The sequence below is a fragment of the Sminthopsis crassicaudata genome, chromosome 6 (genome assembly GCF_048593235.1).
Source record: "Sminthopsis crassicaudata isolate SCR6 chromosome 6, ASM4859323v1, whole genome shotgun sequence".
Classification (NCBI taxonomy): domain Eukaryota; kingdom Metazoa; phylum Chordata; class Mammalia; order Dasyuromorphia; family Dasyuridae; genus Sminthopsis; species Sminthopsis crassicaudata.
The window spans coordinates 29,645,826-29,664,508 of NC_133622.1; the positions used below are offsets into that span (position 1 = coordinate 29,645,826).

General features: G+C 39.0%; 1 protein-coding gene across 1 annotated transcript in view; it reads right to left on the bottom strand.

Moving 5' to 3' along the window:
• Positions 1–435: 435 nt before the first annotated feature.
• RFC1 (replication factor C subunit 1) overlaps positions 436–18,683 on the bottom strand; it is a 60,348-nt gene continuing 42,100 nt past the window's right edge. The window contains exons 12-25 of the mRNA XM_074275738.1: positions 18,405–18,509; positions 15,744–16,128; positions 14,209–14,318; positions 12,393–12,507; positions 11,820–11,914; positions 11,212–11,349; positions 11,028–11,123; positions 10,807–10,905; positions 10,205–10,359; positions 9,942–10,059; positions 5,725–5,870; positions 2,740–2,953; positions 1,625–1,816; positions 436–1,003 (exon numbers count right to left, since the gene is read on the bottom strand). Of these exons, the coding sequence (XP_074131839.1) occupies positions 917–1,003; positions 1,625–1,816; positions 2,740–2,953; positions 5,725–5,870; positions 9,942–10,059; positions 10,205–10,359; positions 10,807–10,905; positions 11,028–11,123; positions 11,212–11,349; positions 11,820–11,914; positions 12,393–12,507; positions 14,209–14,318; positions 15,744–16,128; positions 18,405–18,509 (2,055 nt within the window). The 3' untranslated portion in view covers positions 436–916. The remainder of the gene's footprint in view (positions 1,004–1,624; positions 1,817–2,739; positions 2,954–5,724; positions 5,871–9,941; positions 10,060–10,204; positions 10,360–10,806; positions 10,906–11,027; positions 11,124–11,211; positions 11,350–11,819; positions 11,915–12,392; positions 12,508–14,208; positions 14,319–15,743; positions 16,129–18,404; positions 18,510–18,683) is intronic.

Genomic DNA, 18,683 nt, shown 5'->3' on the forward strand with positions numbered 1-18,683 from the left:
GAAGAGAAGAGACACATTTTGATGGCAATTTAAATATTTAGCAGTCACTGAGGAAAGGCAACATTTATGTAAACTCTATATTAAAAGAGGGAGTCCCTGTCCTGGAGATCACAATCTAACTAGACACAAGACAATGAATGTGCATGCTAATAACCACAAAACATGTACATAACAAAGATGTATTCCAGTCTTACAAGGTCACTGGATTAACTGGGACCAACCAGAAGTAGACAGGATCAAACAAAGCCTTGGTGAAAGATGGGGAAGAAATTTTGGCATTTTCTCACAAGCCTTATAAAGCCTAATTCCATTTGTAGTAGAGATTCCAATGAACTTATGATTCACACAATAATTGGAACTAACAGACAAAATAGACTCGCATATATGCTAAAACACTATCTTAGTATAACCACAATAAGCCAAGAAACAAATGGATTTTAAAGTTACCATGTAAAAGTAATTTTATTGTAGATTTTTGTGAAATATCTGGCAATATACAAAGGAAATACCCGCATCTGGGTAGTGGTTTTATGTTCTATTTACACATCATAATAATAACTAGTTTTAAAAAAAGACATTGGCCCTATGAAAGCTATTAGAAGGCATTCCACTCCCAAGTCTGTCAAAGTTACTGTTATTGCTCCAGCTAGGCAGGCCACTACCTGACTACTAACACCTTACCCCAACGCCTGCATTTTGGAAGAACATCACACACGATGTAATTGTGGAAGAACAAGCAATCAAACCTCCCTCTATAAGAGGAGTACTGTTTACCAACGGGTTGAACCCTTCGAATCGTACCCACCGTCCATGGACCCGCCAGCCACCTTCCCAAACCACACAAGGCTTGCTCCAGAAACTCCAACCGTCATCAGTTGTTACAGTGTGGTTGGCAATAGGGGAGATTTCTACATAGTTAGGATTTTTTGGAGCTTTTCCCCTTTGCTTTTTTGTTCTGTGTTTCTTTTTCTGGTTTTGAAAGCTTTGAAGATTTTGTCCTTTTCTGTTGGAAAAAAAAATATCCAAAAGCATCACTACATCATGCTTAAGAGGCACTTTATAATTTGCAAATTAAGCTTACTGTCAACATAGATCCATTTTTGTGAAATATTTGACAATATACAAAAGAAATGTCCCCATCTAGGATCCATTTTCTAAGCAGCTAAGAAAAGGTAAAAACTAAAATGCATGGAAACCTTCTCCAAAACCCAATTCACCAGTGACCAAGTAGGATTCATAGCCGGGAGTTTAAGATGGTGCAGCTTTAAAAAAAAACAGCAGCATAATCTTAAAAACAAATGAATTTACATGATTGTTTTACTAAAAAGGCCATTGCTAAATTCTAGCACTCATTTTCATTAAAATCCTCTTTTGCCTGACAGGACAGGGCCACCCAGGGTATAAGGATAGCCTCAGGCTTGCTAGGAGGATGGGGCAGGGTTGTGTAAGGACTTGGGGGAGAGGGGGGGCGCAGTGCGCTAATCTCACAAGGCGAAAAGGCCCGGGGTCAAGCCCCAGCTCCAAAGGGGTAAGAGGCACCTCTCCAGCCTGGGAAATGCTTGGCCCTCCCTGGGGACTCTCAGCACCCCAGAAACTGAGGGAGAAGAAACCAAGGGAGAAGTACCTTGATCATGGCATCAGTCTCGATGTTGTCTGGGTCCTTCTCCTCCAACAGGGATTCGTCTTCATTCAGGTCGTCACCGTAGTCCGGGCCCAGGGACGGCCCTGTGCTCTGCCTGGGGGCCTTGGGCCCCTGAAGGGCATATGGCGTCAAGTGCACCTCCTTATTGTAGCTTCGTGTGAAGGCCGCCTTGACCTGCAGGGACAAGCGCCGAAGGGAAACAGCATGAGCCCAAATCTCTCTGCATGACTGTGGGAGCCACCAGACCCCAGGGCACTGCCCACAGCTGGGTATTGGCCAGTGCTCTTTATTGGCTGCCCTTTTTAGTGGCCCTTAGCATGCATCCCAACCAGCCTAAAGCTTGCACTTGGGCAGCATTTCTGTCCAATGAGCAACAAATCTCCCTTTTTGGCCCCCCCAAAACCTTTGCTGCCAGGCTGCCAACTCAGGGCCTTCTGGGCAGGAGGCGCCAAGCTGGGCCCCTCCATCCCACAAAGGTCCCGCGTATTTACCTGGGCATCCAAAACCGAAACAAAGTCAGCAAAGAACTTAAATTGTGGCACAGGGATGGAGGGAACAAGAAATTAGGGATTTTATAGAATAAAAAAAAAAAAGTACAAATTAGCACCTAGTAAAGAAGGCAGAATTAAGACAATGGGAATGAAAAGGTCCCTGAAAAGCAGCTGATCATGACTAAAACCACTGATTACAAAGCACATTTCCCTCCTTGGAGCAGAGGAAGAGTCCCAACTACAGCCGCCAAAGGAGACACAAGCGGAAAACAAAATGCAGAACTTCTTGGGTTTGCTTAGGAGTTCTGCTTTCTTGCCAGGAAGGGCTTATAACAGGGAGGCTACATCAATAAACAAATGTAGAAAAGAAACAAGGGATCACTATAACTTTCCTTAAAAGTTTTTAAAAGATTCTTTTGGTCTTTTAATTCAATGTTCTGTTCATCGCACCATATTGCTCCTAGTGAGGACTCAATCGGCACTATTTCCTCTGAGAGTATTTGGTAGCTTGGGATTAATAGAGAAGTTAGATTTCCTAGTATTGCTAAATGCTGAATTTTGTATGTTTGAGCGTTGTTGATAAATACAAGTAGTTATGAATTTTACCTTAGAATCCAATTTAGAAAAGGAACTCGGTTTGCCTCCCCACGAGCTTATTTCCATGATGTTTTCAAAATCTTCTCTCATGAGATGATAGGCATCCATGAGTTCAACAACATTCTGCACACCTTCGGTCCCATGTAAAGTCAAAGGAAGAACAAGGGCATCCCGCATGTGTGAAAGGTAATCCAGGTTGACAGTCCTTTTGCTGGAGTGAGTTCTTTACCAAAAGAAAGAAAGCCCAGGGAATAGGTCAGTTTTACAAAATCACCAATCTAAGTTTTAAATGATCAATTGTACCAATCAGGCAGTGACTCAACGCTAACTAAAATTATTTAGTATCAGGACAGGTTGTCTTTATTCATATACAAAAGCTTGGGGTTACAACAAAGATTTCAAGTTTCTGGCTCCAACTAGTTATAAAAATCTATTTCCAAATGCAGCAGTCATGGTACCCGGGAAACTTGCTTTAATAAAGAGATGAATGCATAGGACGGCTTTGGCTCTTCCCACTGTACCACACTCCAGCTATGGCAACCAGAGTGGATTTCTAAAAAGAATTCTTATCCCTCATCAACAGCTCTGGAGAGACAGTGATGATGGCAGTCAATACAATGATCTGTTAAACTTGAAAATGGCATGTGAGAGGGATCGATTTCTTATCCTGCCACTGTTATGTTCTCTCTTCACCCCAAAGTCCTTTCCTCCCAGAACAGAAGGAAATAAGAGAACATTATTTTAAATGTCTTTACATCCTAATTCATCTTCTCAACTTCTAGCTTTTGACCACGTTATACAAGTTCGACATTTGTTTTTATGATTTTTCATTTAAACATCCTCCATCCTCTCACTTGACAAACTTGTGTTAAGTACCACTGTGTGTAGGATTCATTCTGGGAGCCATAAAGAGAGCTCAAAGGCAGCTTTTTCTCAGAATACAACACAACAATCTGAACTCAGAGAGGCTTCCTAGAATAACAGAGCTATAAGGGTCCCTAATATATTAGAAAGCCATAGCTATTAGCATTAAATAGATGAACATATAATTACCCAGTAAAGATGGAGATTTTGTTCCCTCCATAGTGAATTTTATTACACAGCCATGAAGCTTTTCTTTATGGCTTATCAAAACCTGTCTTGTTTATTTTACTCTTGTTTCCACTCTTGGTTTAATTTTGTACATGTTTTCCATATTAATGGTTTGTCCACATTAATATGCAGATTACATTAATTATATTAATAAACATATTTATAATATTAATATTTTTATACTTTCCATCCATCCATGGGAAGCACTCTTTCTTTCCAAACTTTTACATTTTCTTTCCTGCATCATGTTCAAAGGAAGAACTACAAACTATTAGCAATCACATTAAGAATGTTCCAAATCACTAATAAGAGAAATGCAAATCAAAACAATCCTGAAGTTTCACTTCACACCTTGCAAACTGGCAAAGATGGCAAACTATGAGAATAGTCCATGTTGGAGTCCTTACCATGGGGAAGTAAGCCCACGGACACATTGCTAAAGGTGTGAATAATACAAATACTTTGGAAAATAAGAGGGAATCTTGCAAATGAAATGACTAAAACGTTCACAGAATTTGAGTCATATAGTCCAGCACTAAGCTTAAATTATAAAGTGCTATCCAACCATTCTGGAAGAAATTTGGAACTATCCCCAAAGGGCTATCATACTGTGCATACCCTTTGATCCAGCACTGTTTCTAACTGGGCCTTTTTCCCAAAGAGATCTTAAAGGAGAAAAAGGGACCCACATGTGCAAAAATGTTTGTGGCAGTCCTTTTTGTAATGGCAAGAGAGTGGAAACTGAGTGAGTGCCCATCAATTGGAGAATGGCTGAATAAATTATGGCATATGAATGTTATAGAATATTATTGTTCTATAAGAAATGACCAGCAGGATGATTTCAGAAAGGCCTGGAGAGACTTACAGGAAACTGATGCTGAGTGAAATGAGCAGAACCAGGAGACTGTTATTTATAGCAACAACAAAATTATACAATTCTGATGGATGTGGCTCTTCATGATGGACAGAGCCCATTTGTATCCAGAGAGAGGACTATGGGGACTGAATATGGATCACAACATAGTTTTTTCACCTTTTATGTTGCTATTTGCTTGCTTTTTTTCCCTTTTTTGATCTGATGTTTCTTGTGCAGCATGAGAATTATGGAAATATGTACAGAAGAACTGCACAGGTTTAACAAATATCACTTGCTGTTCAGAGGAGAGGGGTGAAGGGAAGGGAGGGAGAAAATATTTGGAACACCAGATTCTGCAAAAGTGAATGTGGAAAACTATCTTTGCATATATTTTGAAAATAAAAGGTTATTATTAAAAAACATTTTGTAAAGTGCCATAGAAACTTAACACATGATTACTTATTCTTGGCAATAAATCCTCCTGCAGCCTTGCTTGCACAGGATCTATGTACTTAATTGGATAAGATGTGTGCATACAAAAAAAAAAAAAAAAAAAAAAACCAGAATAGGATCTATGTATAGACATCACACCTCCCCTGCAAAGAAAGTACAGGGTAGACTACTGTCCTATTTACATATTACCTCTCTTATAATACCTAGCACTGTTTTCACACAGAAATAGAATTTATTGTTATCAGTAGTATTAACAGTTACTGAATAAATAGTCAGAATCTAAATGGTACTGCAGTAAAAGCAATGTCATCTCAGTTACATATCACTTTGAACTTTGTCCTAAATAGCTAATTTTATCCAATCCTAAAGTGTAATAAGGGTAGGTGTTAATATTCCCACTTTACAAAAAACTTTAGTGAAGGAAAAAAAAAAATTAGGGGAACTTCCCAACTAAAGTATTAGTGGCTAATCATGATTAAAAATTCAGATCTTTTTTATTCTAGGCTTGTATTTATTACATTATGCCATGTTGTTCAATAAGAAAGTAAACTTTCCATAATAATAAAACTCCAGACTGGAATGACTATACTTACTCAAGACTCATGTGTAATGCTAATTCTTGAACAATGCGGTCATGTTTGCCCGTAGATGAGAATTTACCCAACCAACTTGGGAAAGAAGGAAACTGAGTCATGTAACCTCTCATCAACTCCCCAGGAAGAACACTGGAATAAATGGCCTGAAAAGTCAAGCAAAGGAAATGAGTTCGGATTAAACAAAATTCCAAACATGCTACATTTAGATATGTTAGTGGAAAGATAAGTTTCTTTCCTTTCACAGAATCTAATTTATTAACTTACAAAAGTTGGTGTTCATTCCCAAAAGATAATTAAGTTTCTACTATTTGAACAGACCAAAAATCTACTCAATCATCAACACTAACATAACAGAGAAAAGCAATGGCAAAGGTAATCTAAAGAGAAGATCTGCATTTGAGATGAGAGGTAGGATTTCTTTGGTAGCCAATTCCCTTTTTTAATTATAGTTTGTTAAAATTTGTCTTTATTCCTAATGAGCACGGAGTAATAGAAGACAACCCCGAACATCAAAAATTAATCGTGATTATAAACTCCTCGAGGATGGACTATTCTGCATGAAGATAAGTGCCATCTCTGATGGAAACAGATCTGGTTTACTAAACCATTCCTGGTCATGAGGGCTAGGAAGAATGTGACAATGTTGTAATCTTTTCCTCACTTTAGTATTTCCTTATTAGTTAAAGGAACAACAGTATAGTCAGAACCTACAGACTAGTCAAGGAGCTTAATTTCTTTGGCCACCTGCTGAAATCCAGGAAGCCTTCCTCAGAAAGATGTTCTTAAATATATAAAATAAAACACCTAAGGTTACAAAGAAAATCAATCCTATTAAAATCAGGTATAAAAATGCCCTCTCCTTAGACAAGGAACCCGGGTTAGCCTGAGCTCAGGTTACAGGATCACAGTTTGGAACGAGCCTTTCAGTCCAACCTCTGACTATACACAGGGGGACCTGAGCCCTGGAGAGCTCAAGGGCTTGCCCAGAGCAGAGCTAACCAAGCCAGGGTCCTCGCAAGTCAAAATCCCATGACCTGGTCCCATACCGCACTCTCCGAGAGCTTGCAGTGGGCACCAGCCATGCCCCAAGAGTCCCTTAGGCTCTGGGCACTATGGCACACATCTATAAGAAGCCAGTCACACCTGACAGAGCAGATGCCCAGCACTTATACCACAGGCACCAGGCGGACCACCCTGCCAGGGGCCACACTAAGCAGCACAAGGCTTCTCTTGGGCACCTCACTGCCTCTGGGGGTCTCCTCCCCTGCACCCTCAGGCACCTAGGAAACCAACCTGGCTCTGTCCACCACTGAAGCAACCAACTGTAGCTAAGAGGAAGATATCCAAAGGATCCAAGTAATTCATGTTAAGTGGAAATAACTACTAGGTTTAACCAAAAGGCAGCATCACATAGTGGAAAGATCATTATTATTTGGAGTATAGGATGAATTCTGCCAACTCCTACCTCAAACAAGGCTTTAGTTTCCCTATCTGTCAAAGGAAGGCAGTGTCTTTTTTGGAAGGGGGAGGAGGAAGTACCATGTTGAAATTTTTTACTCAAAAGGAAATTTAAGTTACACCTATTAGAAGTTGTGCTGTGTACAAGTATCTTTTCCTGTTTCATCACATGTACACAAGATGTTCATTTTATTTAATGTTTATAAATTTCAAAACTGAAAGAAAATGAAATACGATGGTTTCCTTTTTCATCAGTTTTGAAGGCAGGTCAAGAAATGACAAAACTATCTTAATATGACCCCTCTTATTACCAGAGCTTTGGAATATTTTTCATTTGTCACTTGTGGATGTCAGGACTTAGAACAGTTTCCAGTCCTTGTAGCCCTCATCTTTGGCTATGGCTCCTGACACACACTCTAATGTTGGTTTGCTCCATATTTGAACAGAAATGGATTTTCTGGTCATTTTTCATGTAATATTTGATACATTCTGCCTTCTACAATTTGTCTTTTAATTTGATCTCCATTTATTTTATACTTTTAAATGTTATATACCTAGAATCACTTTTTAAAAATTACTATCATAGATTAAGAACAGCTATATAAATGTGTATGTTTTCTTCTATTTTGTTTCAATAAGCAAAGATTTCCCTTATCCCTCCTTACCCACCCCAAATTGAGAAATAAAACAAAATCCCCATCACAAACATAGTCAAGGACAAGATTGCTGTATTGTCCATATCTTGCTCTTCACTGAGTTCTTCATCTCTTATCAGAAGGGGGACAGTATATTTGATTATCCTCAGTATATTTGTATACTTATATATATACTATATATATACAAACATACTACGCAGTATATTTGATTATCAAAATTCTTAAGTCAGAGATTTGCCTTTTGCTTTTAACAATATTCTTATTATTATATAAATGGTCATTATACTTTCTTTCAGTTAGTACAAGTCTTCCCAGATTTCTGTGAAACTATCCCCTTCATATATTCTTAAAACAGTTATAATCCATCAAATTCAAATACCTTCACTTGTTCAGCCATTCCCCCAAAAGATGGGCATCTCCTCAGTTTCTAATTGTTCACCACAGTGAAAAGATATATAAATGTTTCTGAACACCCTTTAATTTGTTTTGATTAAGACTAATTCTTCCCTTAATCTACCCTCTTCCTTCTTATCCCCCCTTCTAACTTTTCCCTTTTCAGTGAAATGTAACTATATGTCCAAATCTCTTTTTTGTGTCTTCTTTCCTCCTTTGATCAATCTAATTGATAGTAAGGTTTAAATGTCAGCTAGGAATGTGATATCTTCTAAGGTCTCTTGCAGATCTCAATCAGGACCCTGAAATCCCTTCTAAAAGTACTTTCATTTTAAAAGAGGTGGTTATTAACTAGGCACAGCAGAACAATTTATGTAATAACAAAATTTCTCAGTTTGCACGTATGCTTCAATGTGATCATGTGAGGCCTTTTTATTCCAGATCTCAATAACCCAATTACCCCAAGAGTCCTCAACTAAGCATTTCATTCCTAAAAGGTTGTCAATCCCTTACTTTAAGTAAAATAAGCAATAAGTATGCTTCAACTTCACACTTTAAAAAACTGCTCGCGTGGATATTCCCTCCACTGATTCAAGCCTCTATACTTTTCACAGACAGTCATTTTTTAGGAAGGGTTTTTTTTTTTTTTCTGAAGTTTATATATAAGAATTAGCAACTTCCTAAATAATAAAGCAGGGCAGTATGATTAGACCTATGAACATTTAGAATAGGAACCCTATGTCCCAGGGAAAGTCAAAAACAAAAATCATCACTGAGTGATCAACTCGCTAGTGATGAGATCAAAACACTACAATCTTTTATGAAATTGTTATTTTATGTGGAAATAAGTTTAGAAGAATTGCACATGTTAAACCTGTACTTGATTAATTGCAGTCTAGAGAAGGAAATAAGAAAGGGGATGGAATTTGGAACACAAGGTTCATTAGACATTTTTTCCTGAGTTGGTAGTGTGAATAGCTAAGGTTGTGATTTAGGGCTTTTCTGAATTTAAGTAAGCTGCTGCTCAAATGAGGAATCGGCCTGTTGCGAGGCCTTTCTGGCTTGACATCGGACAGAGTCAGATCACCTATCCCCAGGCTTAGTGAGCCGTCAGCTAGTTGTATGCTATTAGATGAAGGGTGGGTGCGAGTTATGTGAAGATAATCCGAAACTAAAAGTTACTGAAACAATCTTTTTTACCTTTTTTCCTGTGTCAAATTTTGGAGTGAGTTTTGTAATTATGGTCTTGTGGTTTCTTGTATTTTAATTAGGAATTGGGGTATAGTTATGTGGAATTGAATGCAAGTGACACCCGGAATAAAAGCAGTTTGAAAGAAATTGTTGCTGAGTCGCTGAATAACACCAGCATCAAAGAGTTCATTTTTGTTTTGTATTTTCTTAGGATAGACAAAAGGAACAGTTAAGAATAGATTTTGATTGTGACTCAGAATATGGGTAAAATAAAACCTTTTACTCACATATTCTGAGTCTAAAGCACTTTTGGAAAATGATTTAGTATTAAGGAATCAGTAAAAATAAGTGTTTTAGTTTATGACAAACCATGGCCTAGGTGAATATGGTCCAAAACCCCTGTATGATTCATGAAGCTTATCTGGCATTTTCAATGCTTGAAGCATCTAAAGCCCTTTCAGTTACCATCTTTTGTAAAATACCTTGTATGCATTTTGAGGGGAGTAACACACCCACCTGTGTTGGCAGAAGGCTCCAGTTTTGTTTATTTCGAATCTGTCTATCAACTAAGTCACCGTCACATATACTGTCTGCTGCTCTGCTCAAAAGCATCAAGTGTTTCTTCACGTCCCCTCTGCAGGAAAGAACAAATTTCCATTACTATGAGCATCCCCTAAAAAACGAGACTCTTCACTGGATGTGAGCCCTTAAAAGGCACTGTGCAGGTGCCTTTGCCAGTACTCTGAATCCCATCTTTCCCATTATTCTAAAATACTGACCCTGCAGCAGCAGGTTTTACATGTAAGTAGTTTTCCTGAACAAAAAGGGGTGCTATGGAGTAATCGTGGAAGAAAAGATCAGATTTATCCATAAGGGTCATATGAGCAGTCTCTTCTCCAGCAGCAAATACTTTCCGGGCAACATCAAATGGACCCTGTAACACAAGAATACACTTACACTTTCATCACAGAACAATTTGTTTTAATTGATGATGAGCTGAAATAAACTGGGGGGAAAAAAAAAATGGTAAGATCTAAATTGGGCAATCCCCCCTCACCCCAGGGAATCACTTACAAGATGAATTATGTATTAAGAGATCCTAAGTAATAAAATACCTCAAAAATCATACCTGCTTAGTAATTTGCCATACTTAATCCTTAGTCCTTAAAAATCATTTGTATCGTAATTCTCAAACTCTTTGATAGCTAATTTTCTTCTTTATGGTTAAAGCTGGTACTGTTTTCTTAGTTTCTCTCCCTCTACAGATTAGTGAGTTTATCAAATAAACATGATTACTAAATTTCTCTGATTATTTCTATTTATTAGCAGAGAAAAATACTGGCAAATCAAACAACAGCTACGAAATAGAAGTTTCTCTTACCAGTTTGATATCCTTTTTGGCCCTGCTGGAATCGGCTTTAGCTTGGTCATAGGTTAGGGCTTTACTTTCTGCACACCACATGCTAAGATTGTGCAAAACCTAAAATCCACAAACAAGGCAAGTGATTGGCAAAGAGCAAAATACACCCTAAAAGGCAATAAAAACATGAGCAAATCAACCGTGTTAGATTATAAAATTTCCAGTATACAAGTCTTACATACCTGTCGAATATCATGATTTGCTCCCAGAATAATTTCATTCATAGCCGGAGGAGGAATTTTTAAACCCTCTTTAAAAGCAACAGACATCATAGCACCCTGAAAATGATACATAATAAAAACTTCAAATATGCAACAACAACAAATATCTTTAATCAAATACTTGAAAAAGAAACAATTCTCGTACCTTTATCTGTTCAATCCGAGGCCTCTGAAATCGAAGATCAAAGCAATAATGCACTAAGGAGCGAATTTTTGGATGATTTCGATCATTACACATACAAATAATGGGTATCTTTGTGTGTTTGATCAGACCAATCAGTTCCTGAGAAGCAAATTTGCAACATCAAAATCATCACAGAAGAAGCACAGTTGCAAAATAAGAAAAAAAAAAAAAAAAAAAAGCCATGTTTTTACACCACTGCATTAAAAATACAGTCCAAATTCACAATGATTTTCTTCTATATAAATAAATATAAATTATAACTCTCAGGGCTGAGCAGTGAAAATTTGTTCTGCTCAGTTGTCTTCATTGCTGTCACTCTCATGACCCTATTTGGGGTCTTCCTGGCAAAGACACTGGAGGGGTCTGCCATTTCCTTCAGCTGTGAAGATGAGGAGCTGGGGCAAACAGGCCTCCCAGACCACCCAGCAGCAAGTGTCTGAGACCGGACTCAGAAGGAGGAATCTTCCTGACCCCAGCCAGTCACTCTAGCAGGGGTTAGTGGGAGAGAGGAAAAAAAAGAAAAATACGGGCTCAAAATGAATGGGCTGAAAGCTTGTGAGGATCGTTACCTGAATCCCTCCCCGATCTTCAGAGCCCGCCATACCGTCTACTTCATCCATAATCAGAGCGTGTTTTGTGCCTCCTGAATGAGCTGTGCCTGAACCTGTGACCCCAAACAAAATTAGACAGATATTCAAAAGACAATAAAATCGAGCTACTGAAAAACTTTTAAAGAATGGCAAATTAGCAGTGGAAGATACAAGGTTTCCACTGAATATAACTCTACACTCCTCCCCAAGCCATGTCTAACTAACCCTTAGTTTGGATGTCATGATTTCTATTATAATGTCTCTCTCTTTGTTCTTGTTGTAGAACTATTCCCATGATCTCTTTCAACTACAAATAAAGTTTCTCATTTGCAAAAAACAGGTCTTTCATCCCTCAACCAGAATGTATTTCCTGCAAAGCACAACAGCAAATAAGAAAAAGGACTCAGTTACCACCACAGAGACCATGTCTTTTGTTCCATTTACGTCTGTGCTTCATGCAATTGCTTATTTTTTTTTGAAGTGGTACTTCCCTCTAACTACTCCTCCCAAGTTCCTAACATCCAATCTTTAAATGCCCATTAATGACCTTACCAGAACAGAACTCTTTGATGCTGGTGTTATTCAGCGACTCAGCAACAATTTCTTTCAAACTGCTTTTATTCCGGGTGTCACTTGCATTCAATTCCACATAACTATACCCCAATTCCTAATTAAAATACAAGAAACCACAAGACCATAATTACAAAACTCACTCCAAAATTTGACACAGGAAAAAAGGTAAAAAAGATTGTTTCAGTAACTTTTAGTTTCGGATTATCTTCACATAACTCGCACCCACCCTTCATCTAATAGCATACAACTAGCTGACGGCTGACTAAGCCTGGGGATAGGTGATCTGACTCTGTCCGATGTCAAGCCAGAAAGGCCTCGCAACAGGCCGATTCCTCATTTGGGCAGCAGCTTACCTAAATTCAGAAAAGCCCTAAATCACAACCTTAGCTATTCACACTACCAACTCAGGAAAAAATGTCTAATGAACCTGGAGGGGTTGCAATGTGCCTAAATAAAAAGAGTATGAAAACCTGATAAAATCACCAATTTTTTGAGTCTTAAAAAACAGATTTGGCTTTTTTAAATACATGCTTCCTAGGGAGACCATTTATAATACTTTGGTTTATTTTTAAATCTGAAGATCAGTAGACCACCTTGAGATTTAGCAGATTTGATGGTGAAATATATGAAGAATATAGCTGACCAGTTTTAATGACTGGCTCATAAAACATTAAGAATCAAGCATGTTAATCTCAGGATTCATAGGCACAAGACCAATTATTTTATCTAACAAGAGTACAAGAGAACATTTCTAGCCTTAAATGTAATGCTGGAGAAACTGAGGCAAGATAGAAATTAAGAGTTATAATATTTTATTTGAAAAGGAAGAGAATTACTGGGACCAAATGGATCCATGGTTTGGTCCCAGGGCTGAATGAGACTAACATCTCCAAGAATCCCGCAAACACCACACACACACACACACACACACACACACACACACACACACACACACACACACACACACGCCTGGCTCAGACTCAGGGATTAGACTGAGGCAGGGGCGGAGTCAGAGTGCTGAGAGCAGGAACAGGGACTACATCCAGTTCTGACAGGGTAAGGGGAGGCATTCTGATAAGTAGGGAAGAGCTGATGTCTAGATAGAAGGTCTTTTTCCTTGTCTGGATCATCATGATTAGAAGGGAGGGGTGGTTTCCCCAGCATGGAACCAGAACAATTAGGAACCCAGGCAGAACAATTTAGGGAAACTGAGTCAGGGCAATTAGGGAAACTGAGTCAGGACAATAAAAGAGAACTATGGCACAACATTACTAAATAAACTACCTAGGCACAATTTTTACAAGTAAAATTATTTTCTCAGTTTAGTAAAACATACATTTCCTTCACTCAAAGGAGTGCAAAGTTATTGCATCTCACTGATACCTCTTTGTCAGCCTCTAAAATAATAAACTTTTTCAGCTTTAGCAATTCAATCATTGAAAATAAAAAGAGGAAAGTAGGCAAAGAAAGAAGCATCTGATGCTTTATGATTCTGGGGTATGAAGTTTTATTTTTGTCAAATCAATGTAGAAAAACAAAAGAGGTGTGCATTCTCAAGAGGAAAAAAGAAATCAGGCAGTGGGCTTAAAACCAGCTTCTCCAACTTTCTGTTCCTGGATAACTGTAGGTATGTGGAAACTCCACGTTTCTGCAGCAGGGTAATCTCTAGGCTCCTTGCCCGGGGAGTGCTAGGGATTGTGACTACCAGTGTAACAGAAAGGAAGTAAGGAGGGGACAAAGCAACCCCCAAGGGCCCTTTGCACAGCTGCAGGAAGCAGCTGGGAGCAACACTTACCCCACACACCAGGGAAGCCGTGGTAGTCTTGCCGATCCCCGGGGGACCTGAGAGCAGGGCTGCTTTAAAACTGGAGCCATCGTCTTTGCCCCCAAACTTACCAGCTTTAACTGTCACAAAAAAAAAAAAAAAAAAAAAAAAAAAAAAAAAAAAAAACCAGAACAGAACACCTTCAAGTTATCTGAACAAAAGCCCCAAAGCACAAAGCACAAGTCAGGGAATTCTTGTAGGTGGTAATGATTAAACTCTGAGTCAGAGACAATCCCTTGTTCCAGGCAACAACTATCAGTTCTTTTCCCCACCATCATATAAAAGAAGCAAAATAAGAAAAATGGGTGATTAACAACAATTACAAAACCAGATTGCAAGAACGAATGACCACTTGGCAATTAACTCTTTCGAGGCCTTAACATTTTTAAGTCTTCTCCAGATAACATTATAATGAGAACTTTTCCAACCTTCCAAAATAAAGATTTAAATTAAAAAATCAAATTGATGAGAAAAAAGATAGGACATCTCTAAATCTAACTACATAAGTATTATGTAACTATGTAACATAACTATGTATTATTTGAACTATAAAAGACTTTCTCATTCTTTGATTCAAATTCTTTTGACTATTCAGTTATCACAAAGTCATCTTTCATCCTTGGAACTAATTCATTATAATTCTTGCTGCTGTGCTGGTAAAGAACAAAGTTATAATGAGTACCAAGATCCCCACAATCTCTCCAGAAAATCCGAGTCTGTGGGTTTTTCCCCAAAGATAAAGAACATACTATCATTTATGACCTAAGGCTTCTAGCACTCCCAAGTCAATACCATACTGCTGATTAAATTTATACCAGAATTTTCCATTTTTGTAAGTAAAGCATCTGGCTCCAAACAAAATGCTGGTTTCTTTATTTGAAGGACATTTTGGGAGAAAAAATAAAATGGATTCTCAGAGTCCCCTTAAAAGGTGTAATAACTGGGGCAGCTAAGTGGCCCATAGATAGAGCCCTTAAGTCAGGAGGACCCAAGTTCAAATCTGACCTCAGACATTTAACACTTCCAATCCTGGGCAAGCCACTTAACCCCAATTGTCTCAGACAAAAAAAAAAAAATTGTAATAATGGGCACAGACAGCGTTTTAAAGCTTCTCTGAAATGACATCTACTATGACATCCTTCAGGAATTTTACTTTCCCTGCTCTGGAGTAATTTAGCAGTGTGGTATAAAGAACAGCAGAGGGAATGGCCAGGAGAGGAGGTTTCTGGGACACAATGAGTGTCAAAGGGCCCGAGTTAGAATCCAGCTCTGTTTTAATTTCCGAATGACTGTAGACAAGTTACTAAAGAATTCTGGGCCTCAGTTTCCCTCCCTGTAAAAAGCAAAAGCCAAAAGTAAAAGGAGGAGAGGGGCTGCAGGAGACAATCTCTAAGGTCCTTTTCAATGCTGAATCCTGATCCCCAGAGTGCTGATGGAGAAACATTAACTACAATCACATGAGGAATCTGTCAACACACACACATCAAGTTAAGCTTTATAATCACCATGTTTCTTATCTTCAGACATGTTCTTGTGCCAGTTGCGGAGCCATCGTAAGAGTTTGTTAGCACAGCTCTGTTCACCTTGCTGTCCAATTATGGTCTTGATAGAGGTGGGCTTATATTTATCCACCCAAAGCAAACCCTCAGCTTTGTCTTTGCCTTGGTCAGCAACAGATTTCTCTGGACTTTCAGCTTTCTTCTTCCCAACCACCTGATTGAAGTTGAGGCCTTTTCGAAATTCACTGGTTTCTGATTTCATGGAAATGTCTTTTTTAGGACTTAATTTGTTCTTTTTAGATTCAGAATCCTTCTTATTTGGGCTAGTTTTTCTTTTTCCTTGATCTGCTTTTTGTGGTGTTTTCTCCAATTTTGATTTTTCTTTCTTTACCTTAAAATTGGAAAAGACAAAATTTCTAGGAGCATGACAAGGTGGGTAGAATTGCCATCCTACAATTTATACTTGTAAAAGTTAAGTATCCGGCTCATTACTATCTTTACAGAAAGTTTTCTATTGCCAGTGAAAACATTTAGAGAAATATCTTTTATCAAATGGTACAAAACTGTCAACATGCATACTTTAAAACACAAATGTGGTTTCTTTTAAAGTAGAGAAAATTAAATAATTTGAAAAGTAAGAAGAATCTCATATTCATATATATCCACTCTCAAAAAAGTGTTGTTCTGTTTTCAGTTTTTTTGACACGTCATCAGGGGAGATGAGAATATTTTATGCTTTAAAGTTGACTACTAACAGAGAAGACGGACCCCACCACCTTGCCACCACTTTTCCCTATAGCATAAGCCAATTCTCACAAATCCAAGTATTTTCATGAGGGGGATGGGCATGTGAAAGTTTGGGGAGAATTGAATTCTAGCTAAAAAGCTACCAAACTTTATAACTGTGGTCTTTGACTTCCTTAGCAGGAGGGAGTCCTGCCCACCTTTTGCTGGCTGTAATAGACTACTTACTATAAGGAGGAGGCTCTAGACACAGGCAAGCACAGTCAAACTTACACTTAGGGACAGGGCAAGATGAGTCCCAGAAACGTCTAACAGAGAGAGCAGTGGCCATAAGAGACTATGACCCAAAGTCACAACAGAACCGAACCTAGCACCAACAGAGAAGTGCCCCACGGACTTCATGCCCGACAGGGATCCTGAGACCAGCAGGACCTGACCACACACCCAGGGGGGCCCAGGCCAAGAAGCACGCTCCCTCCGTGGCCCTCCTCCAAACAGCCCTGGCCACGTGAATGCCTTGTGTGTCTGATCTTCACGGAGTCTTATGTATGCCTGCGGTTCACCACTGGTGAATGTACATTTTATGAGCATATGCTCCAGCATCTAGCTTACCGTTTCACTTTTTCTTACTGTGCTATTTCACTAATTCCTTCTACTTTGAATTAATGTACTTCTGCCTGACCAGAGAAATGTAACACATCGATGGGGGCTTGTGAGGTAGTTTTGAGTGGATACAACCCACAAAGTATCTTAAACTGGACGCCTATTTTAGGGGACCCAGTTGTGAGGAGACATTCAAGTGCCATAGAGGATAACTGGTTAGAGACCACGATGGCCTGAAGTCATTTGTCAAAGTTTCATGGAAAAAAACAGAAATTAAGCCTTGAATTTTAACACTCAGACATGTGTTCTTAGTTTTTTGTAGGGGGAAAGGGACAAATGGTAGATTAAAAGGATGATCCGTTGCTAGATGAGGGAAACATGAGCCAAAGCAAGGAAGTAGAAACTTTTCTTTCCTTTCTTCAAGTCCCAGACCTGGGAATTTGGGCAAGCTCCCTGAACAAGATAGTTGGAACATTTTTAGCTAAAGAAAGTTAAAGGGGACCCAGAAGCTACAAACTATCCTACTACTGCTCACTAAGGTAAGGCTTCGCCATCATTTAACTCGCGGCCTTACTCATTCATTCCATTTACATCCTGTTCCACTTGAACCTAAGTGAGCGCTGTGCAGACCTGGGCCCCTCTCAGCCCCATCCCCGCAGCCGGTGAGCTTTGGTGCCGGGGCAGGACCTCGGCCGGGATGGAGCCCAGGCTGGGAACCGGCCTCTCGGAGAGGTGTTAAGTGTCTGGGGTGGAAAGCCCAACGTGCTAGCTGCCGGGGACACAAGCAGAAGAGTTAAGAGCAGATCCTCAAGGAGCTCACAGTCCTACAGGGAAAACCTCAGACAGGCAAAGACGCTGCAGAGGGAAGCTCAGCTCCCAGGGCTCCCCAAGCGGCTGGGGTGAGTGCTGGCCAAGTCCCTGACCGTATCCACACCTCCATTCCCAGTTCTGTAAATGAGCCTCTGAGGCCCCGCCCAGATTTGGGATCCTATGATTTAAGAGTCAAGAAGCTTCCGTTCAAAGAAACTGGTCGCAGTTCACCCAAGAAAATAAAAGATAAATGATGACCAGACATCGCTTCCTCCTTTATTCTCAGACTTGGCTTCAACGGCTTGAAAAAAAAACCAGACATCCTATCAAATCACACCCCAAAGCAAAAGCCCTTTGGCTAGATAGGAAATAGGATGTGATTACTTTCTGGTGAAGAGAGTTATTCTTATATCATTATAATCGTTACAAACTGGTTTGTGCAACTTCCTCTATACGAAAATAGAGAAGCATTAACTTAAAAAGGAATAACAAAAGGTACTACATACTAACCTCAGCTTCAAATGCTATTTCATATTTGGACTTTTTGCCAGGGAGAGTTCGAATGAGATCCAATAGGCCATCTTCATCAATAATTTTTGTTCCCAAAGCCAAAGCCTTAAAAATTAAAAAAAAAAAAAAAAATCAAAATAGAAAAACATATCTGTCACTGATTTCTGTAAAGACATTCTAGAGTTTAATTTTTAAAAAAATAACAGAAATTATTTAATACAATGCACATAATACACAAAAATGCAGATGACTCATTGAGTAGTAACTATGGAAAACACA